The sequence below is a fragment of the Lycium barbarum genome, chromosome 3, assembly GCF_019175385.1.
Source record: "Lycium barbarum isolate Lr01 chromosome 3, ASM1917538v2, whole genome shotgun sequence".
Classification (NCBI taxonomy): Eukaryota; Viridiplantae; Streptophyta; class Magnoliopsida; order Solanales; family Solanaceae; genus Lycium; species Lycium barbarum.
Genome location: NC_083339.1, coordinates 138,183,388 through 138,190,642, shown reverse-complemented (window position 1 = coordinate 138,190,642; position 7,255 = coordinate 138,183,388). Strand labels below are relative to the sequence as shown.

The following is a 7,255-nucleotide window of genomic DNA, read 5'->3' as shown; positions in this document are numbered from 1 at the left end:
TCGACAATGCTTACTAGGAAAAAAAGGAACTTTCTTGATTAGTTGAATGAAAAAGACAACTGGCCTTAAATAGGAAGGGAATAAATATTAAACTTAACTTTAACTTTGTATAAAACAAAAAATTACACAAAAAAATAAAATTAATTTTTTTTTGAAATGTACACTGTTTTACAATAATCTCACTAAACTAATATTGAGATGAAATTCTTGACAATATTTTTTTACTCTAATCTCTAGGCAAAAAAAAAAAAATCATTTTTTGAACCGCAATGTACACTGTTCTTTTAACAATCCCACTAAACTTAGCCCCCATTTGAAAATAAAAATTATTCACTTTATTTTGGAATCAGCGTTTGGCCATGAGAATTCTGAATACAACTTAAAATTGTATTCCGGAATATTAAAAATTCAAAAAAAATTTTTTTTATTTTTTTTTTCACTTTTTTCAGTTTTTTACAATTACATTTCACTAAAAATTACAATTTCAAAAACTATGGCCAGACACAACTCCAACTCCAAAATTCTAAAAAAAAAAACTCTTGACAAGATTTTTGTACTCTAATCTCTAGAGTACATTGATCTAAAAAAAAAAGATCGAGAAGATTGTGGTGGATTCTAAGTAGGCGTTTGGCCCTAGAAATAAAAAAAAAATCATTTTTTTTGAAATTTTGGAGTTGAAGTTGGAGTTGTGTTTGGCTATAGTTTTTAAAATTATATTATTTTGTTGAAATGTACTTGTTTTGATTGTGTGAAAAAAGTGAAAAACTTAAAAAACAAGTTTTTGAAATTCCAAATATAACTTCGTGAAATTGCATTTGGAATTTTTATGGCCAAACGCGGATTCCGGAAAAAGTGAAAAAAATTTCCAAAAAAAAAGTGAATAATTCTTATGGCCAAACGGGTTTGAAGTACTCTTAGAGGTGCATTTTATAGGACATCCTTATCTCCAAAGTGAAAATTTCCACGTGAATCCAAATTTACTTAATTTTTAGTGTCGAATTTCTTAAAATTAGTTGAACCTAGAATAATTACCGAAAAGTCTAAAAAGATAAAATCATGATCTAGAAGGAAAACTTGGATGAAGTTTTACTCCACCCAAAATGAAGTATTATAAAAATAGTTTTGAAATACAAGTAGTATTTTATAGTAGGTCCATGAGAAAAGGACAAGGATAGTGGAAAGAATCTAAAGAAAAATCCATAAATCTTAGGCTTCATCGTCAAGAAAAAATCCAACAAAAAAGATGTAAAGAAAAAAATCCTGTAAAGATAATATAATAGTGTTGACAAATTGGCCATATATGTCTCTCTCTCTGTATTTTCTTCTCTCTTTTACCACCCAGACACAAAGGCATCTTCTTTTGTAAATAAATGAGCTAAAAGAGGAGATTAAATATACATACTGGTTGGTCCCATCAGATCCACAAAACGCCATATTTTTTGTCCCACCATTTCTCCGTGTTTTGATTACAATGAACTTTCGTTAGCATCTCTTTCTTGGCTTTTCCTACAAGCTGTTGCTTCTGATATTTTAGCTCATTTTCAATCTCCTTATCTTTTGGGGTTATAATGGGTTTTTGTTGGTTTTGTTTTAGCTCTGAGCTGAGCTAGAGATAGTCTTGGTTTACTGATCTTTGTCTGTGTTTTTTGTTTTCTGTGAGCTGAGCCCATTTGGTGGAATTCATCTCTGGTAATTTCTACAAATTCCCTGAATCGTGTGTTATCTGTTTGGGTGATAATCTTAGTTGATTTGGTGGTTGTTCTAGTTGTCTTCTCTTTTTGAGTTTTTCTTTGTCTGGGTATGTTCATAGATGCATCTTTGTTTGTGCATGTTTGTGGATTTGTATGTTGGGTTTTCTTTTTCTTCTTTCATCTCTCTCCTTCTTTGTGTTGCGTGACTGATGATTGTATCGGTTGGATCTGTGATTCTTGAATTTTTTTCCTTCTTTATCAGTATTTTGTCCAAAATTTGGGTTTTTCTGTATTGGCATTTTTTTGTTTCTTTCTTAATGTGCTCTCTGTTTCAATGTTTTCAGAGTCAAAACTCAGATGGGTTTCTTTCTTTCTAATGTTTCCCCCTTTTTTGGTGTGTTCCCACTATAAGTGCATTTTGTTTTAGAAAATGAGTGTTTTTGTGGATGTGCGATTTGTACTGCTAAGTGCCTGAAATCAATCTGTCAGTTTTCACGTTTCCTTCACTCAATTTGTGCATTGATGATTTTCTAAATCTGGATTTAACTTTCGGCAAATGATTCTTAATTGAGTCTAAAACACTTTAGACTAGTATCTTTTTCAAACAAGGCACATGGTTACAACTTTTCATTTCGTAATTATTTCTGATACCAACAGAGCGTAACTGTAGTTATATTTGAATCTGTAGCTGTGTTGCTGCCTCTTTATCAGAATCTTTTGTTTAAAAAAAAAAAAAAACTTTGCTTGACTTGATTCCAAAGTTTAATAATGTTCACAACTCATTTACCATTTTTAAACGTGAATTGAACAGTAAGAAATAGAATTAACACGATATGGAGAATCAAATTTAGTTTGCTATGAGGTTGCATGACATATTCATACAGAATGCATCATTGTGCTTCTTTTCAGTATAAATCTCCCTGTCTCTATACTTCGAACTTCGAAGTACAATAAGTTCTGCTCGAATTTAAGAGGAAACAACAGAAAATTGAGAATAGAATAGTTCTCTGACCTACTTTTCAGTATCTTTCTCTATATGCCCTTTTCTATAGTATTGAGGTATTAACTATCTCGTTTCATATGCATAGTATTCTAAACTCTGCATTTTGTTGGGTCCAAGGGTGGGGAGAAAAATGCAGTGTACAAGCTATATTCCAGGATATCATCCAAAGGATAGCCTTGGGGGTAATTCATGGTCTATACCTCACAATGATATCGCCTGGAACGGTGCCAGAGGCTTCTATGTTTCCTTGCCACCTCCATTTATGGCAGACCAGAGCCTGGAATTAGTTCATCAAAAGGAAATATTGAAGCAGACGATACTCAAGCATGAAGCAATATTTAGATATCAGGTATAGACATGAGCCTTTGATCTTACCCTTTGAAAGAGATCATTTCATCGTCCAATCAAGTTAAGGATGTCTTTGACTGAACGCGTCAATTTGTTTTGCATGTAAATTAATTGTACTTATGTGTCCTCTCATGTTGGTTGAAGTGTACATGCTCATTTCCTTTCCTTATTGCTCCAGTTGATTTAGAATTAAACTGTGGTACTAGAATCGCAATATCTTCTAGATATTCTCCTTTTCTCTATCTGATGTTATTCTTCTCTGTTGTTTAAGGTGGGGTGGGATAGATATTGCAAATGATTGCAATGACGCTGTCGGTCTTTTTACAATTATTGTCGGTCTAGGGCGATAGTAGTCTTCGGAATGCTTTAATCAGAATAAGATATAAGTCTAAAATATGTTTTCTTTCTCAGGTCAATGAACTACATCGCGTATATAGAAGACAAAGCGAGTTAATGGACGAGATTAAGAGGAGAAAGCCAGTGGAGGATCATTTACACTTGCAAGCATTAGAGTCGAAGTCTTTTGTGTCACAATTAAGACCTGAAATTTCCCACAAATCCCGTTGTCCTCTGGTTTTAGACCAGACAAGCATTGAGCCATCTACACTACGTCGAGAAACTTTTCAAGGTTCTTCGAATTCTATTGCTGGTCAGAGAGTGCAACCAGGTGCTTACTTATTGACTGAACAAAATCTCGCAAAAGAATGGAAAATATCTTCTTCGAAGAGCAGTACATCTAGGAAGAGAATGTTGGATCTTGAACTTCCAGCAGAAGAATACATAGATATTGAAGACGAAGAACAATTTGTAGAGGAGCGTCCTGTTCAAGGGCTCAATGTAGAGGAGCGTCCTGTTCAAGGGCCCAATATTCTGATTTCAGAGCTTTCAAAAGCCAACTTTGTTAATCCTGGAGATTCTTCAATTTCTAACTCAAGTCCTAGGGGCACATTTCATTTGTTTGACCTGAATGAACCAATACAGCTTGATGAAACAGGGTATCCAAATTCTACACTTGAATCTATTAATGTTCATGAGGAAATCAGCAACATGGATCAGGATCTATCTGGAACAGCGGATGCAGAATGCTCAACTCTGAAGAAAGAAGGTATTCTGACTATTCCCTTGAGACAATAGCCTAAATACAATATAAGCTGATAGGATGCTCTTAACATTTGTTTTGCACAATACTGGCTGCTTTTGTATTTCTACCATCAGATCCTTTATATGTTCTTTGTTTTGAGTCACATGCTGATCCAATTATATCTATCACAAAAATATTGGTAGAGTAAACTTCACTCTCATTTCATTTTTATTACCTGCAGTTACAGGGGGAGATATAAGCAACCTGAATTCTTCCGATGAAGTTTCTTCTGTTGAGAGAACACTTCTTCAATGTAAACAAACAGCAAGTTCAACTACAAGATTTGTAGACAAGTGTCGCAATGGAACCAAAACTGCTCAGAAAAAAATTAAGGAGATGCCCTTCGCAGTTCAAGCTCTTCCATGCTTTGTCTCTAATGCATCACTCAGTAAGAGTCCTAAATCTTCTGTTGGGAACTCTTGTCTCACTGGAAAGAAGAGTGACCTGTACAACAGTAGTGCTTCTAGTCCAACTTCTGGCACATCAGGCTCTTGCTTGATGAAATATGGTGATAATGAATCTACATCTGGACAAACTGATGCTGTTAAGTTATCTAAGATTCCAGATAGCTTGTGTTCGATGAAGGTCATGGACTTGAATTGCACACCTTCTCCCGATTTGTCTGATAATCAGTTTTCTGCCCCTACCTCCAATATCTCACCTCTGAATCTCCCTGAAGGTGGAGCAACAGATATTTGTGAAAAATCTGTTCTTCTTGATTGTATCCTGAGACCTGATTCTGCACTCGAATCTAGAAATTCTACAACTAATTCTTGCATTAACTGCATCAAGGATGAAACCTTATCACCCGGTCACAGTGAAGCAACAATGACCCCTGTAAGCCCAGAAAACAAGGAATGTTCTCCACCTAGAGGAGATTCTCTGGACAATACAATTGGTAAGTCTGTCCGGTGGTCTAAAAAAGACCACATGAGTGATCACACTGGAAAAACTGACAGGGCTGCAGCAGAGACACTACTTTTTATTTCATCATCCGTTGCCCGGGGAGATTCAAAGACTGCCAAGGGTGGAACATCTGAAGCCGCTCAAGATTATCTGGGCTGGCTTGCTGATATTGCAACTTCTTTGGCAAGTAATCCACAGAACGAGGTTGGAAAAGAGAAGGAAGCAGTATTTAATACTTTGCATATTCGGTCAAAGAGGAGCCGACCAAGGAGTGCTAAATATAAGAGGGTTCTTCCAACCGAAATACTTCCTGCTACTGTTTCTCTGCATCAGTTGAATGGAGAACTTCTGGCTATGGGAGGTCTAAAGTCACCTGCAAATGCTGCATCAGAATCAGGTCCATGGATGAAAACTCCACGCAGGGCTAGTTCGCGAAGTAGGAGATGTTCCCATATTGGAGGGAGAACAACTTGCTCACTGTTACAACCACATCCTAGTAATGACAAGCAGGGCATTACCGATAGATTTTGCAAAGGCTGGGGGGAAACAAAGGAGCGGCAAAACAGTCGGAGAGCTCGTTCTATCTCCTCTTTTAGCTGATGCGTTATTTAGGAGACACTATTTTGGACTCATGAAAATATTATATGGTGCAGAAAGTTGATTCCTAGGGGTAATGCTTTTGGAATTGTATGTACAGGTAGTAGCCCAAATTCGTATAGTATACTTATTTTTTTGTTCAATGAGGAACTGCTCATTTTGTAGTTACAATGACAGTGACAGAGATAACAACATTGTGTTGTTAGTTTGGCAGAACCTTTCCCATCTTTCATGAATTACAGTACCCATCTATATTAGATGAAAGGGAACTGAACTTTGTAATTTGGCTCGAGTATAGTATCTAGTTTGTTACTATTTTTGTTTCCACCTGGTGTCGGGCACCCGCATTGGGACTTGATTAAATCCGGATTCGGAAAGTCCCAAATTGGGGGTAAAGGCTCCCTAGCAAGTTAGTACTCATTATACTTTGTCCTTCAGACCGAAAACACTTGTTACGTAACCTATCATCCCCCATTGACTTGGCTAATCGAAACTTTTGACATTTTCACAAGGAACAATAAAGCTCCCGAGCATGCAGTAATGTGGTTTTCCCGTTATCAGTATCCTTGTGTTCTTCGCCTCTTATCAATTAAGGTGAATGAGGCAATGGGCATGGTATTCTTTCAATAGCATCAGCAGAATCATTTGTTTGGATTTGCATGTATATCATATTAAGATTGCTCATAAAGAAAGAAACTAATTATTTAACCTAGATCAAATTAAAAGTGAATTGATTAAATGATCCTCTATAAAATATAACAGATGCTTGTGTATTATGTCAGAATCGGTCATATATATTGAGGGTCCTCGATTATTTTTGAAAGAACCCTTTTAATTAATTTCTTCCAAATTAAAAATGCATTAAAAATAATTTATTTAAGTTTTAGAGAATAAATCCAGATTGGAATATGCTTTTATTTATTTATTTACTACTACTAATTTTTTGGCTGTTGGTTGGAGACTATATGTAGCAAGACTGATATTGAGTATTGACCCCTTATTCCCTTAAATTGGAGATAAAGAAAATGGCTTAATGCATATGCAGCTCCCTAAACTTGTCCATTTTTTTTTATTTTGGCACCTCAACTAAGTGTTGTTTCTATTGAACTCCTGAACTCGTCCTCAAGTGTGTCTATCAAACCCCTAAATCTGATTTTTAGTAGAAGCAAAAATTAAGTTGGGAAAATGAAGGTGGAGTAATATTTTAGACATGTGGTGAACTATTCTTTAGGTCATGATGTATCGGTTTCTGCTGGTTCTGCTCTTCCACTGCCAGCTCAAACCCCCTAAATCTGATTTTTAGTAGAAGCAAAAATTAAATTGGGAAAATGAAAGTGGAGTAATATTTTAGGCATGTGATAAACTATTCTTTAGGTCATGATGTATCGGTTTCTGCTGGTTCTGCTCTTCCACTGCCAGCTTAATTAAGAACTACTCTTTTTTTTCCCTCTCAATTGCTGTTAATCTTAACTAAAAGATGGCATAATTAAATTAGAATATATATTAGCATGTTACTACATTGAAGATGGAATACTATGTAAGTCGAATTGTGTTTAATAGACACATTTG

At 35.5% G+C, this 7,255-nt stretch overlaps 1 protein-coding gene across 2 annotated transcripts; it reads left to right on the top strand.

The window, feature by feature from the left end:
* The first annotated feature begins 1,241 nt into the window (after positions 1-1,241).
* Positions 1,242-6,011, top strand: LOC132632902 (uncharacterized). 2 transcript variants are annotated; one of them, XM_060349044.1, is made up of 4 exons: positions 1,244-1,689; positions 2,812-3,043; positions 3,454-4,147; positions 4,365-6,011. In XM_060349044.1, exons 2-4 carry the CDS (start codon positions 2,825-2,827, stop codon positions 5,687-5,689), a joined length of 2,238 nt encoding a protein of 745 aa, XP_060205027.1. In that variant the 5' UTR covers positions 1,244-1,689; positions 2,812-2,824; the 3' UTR covers positions 5,690-6,011. The 2 variants fall into 2 exon arrangements, with proteins under 2 accessions (XP_060205028.1, XP_060205027.1); XM_060349045.1 differs by lacking the exon at positions 2,812-3,043 and having other exon boundaries at positions 1,242-1,689.
* Positions 6,012-7,255: the final 1,244 nt, after the last annotated feature.

Bases quoted from the DNA above. Each gene is read 5' to 3' on its own strand.
- LOC132632902 (XM_060349044.1), top strand. From the start codon at position 2,825: ATGCAGTGTACAAGCTATATTCCAGGATATCATCCAAAGGATAGCCTT. The intron at 3,044-3,453 runs GTATAGACATGA...TTTCTTTCTCAG, and splicing joins AAGCAATATTTAGATATCAG to GTCAATGAACTACATCGCGT. The intron at 4,148-4,364 runs GTATTCTGACTA...TATTACCTGCAG, and splicing joins CTCAACTCTGAAGAAAGAAG to TTACAGGGGGAGATATAAGC.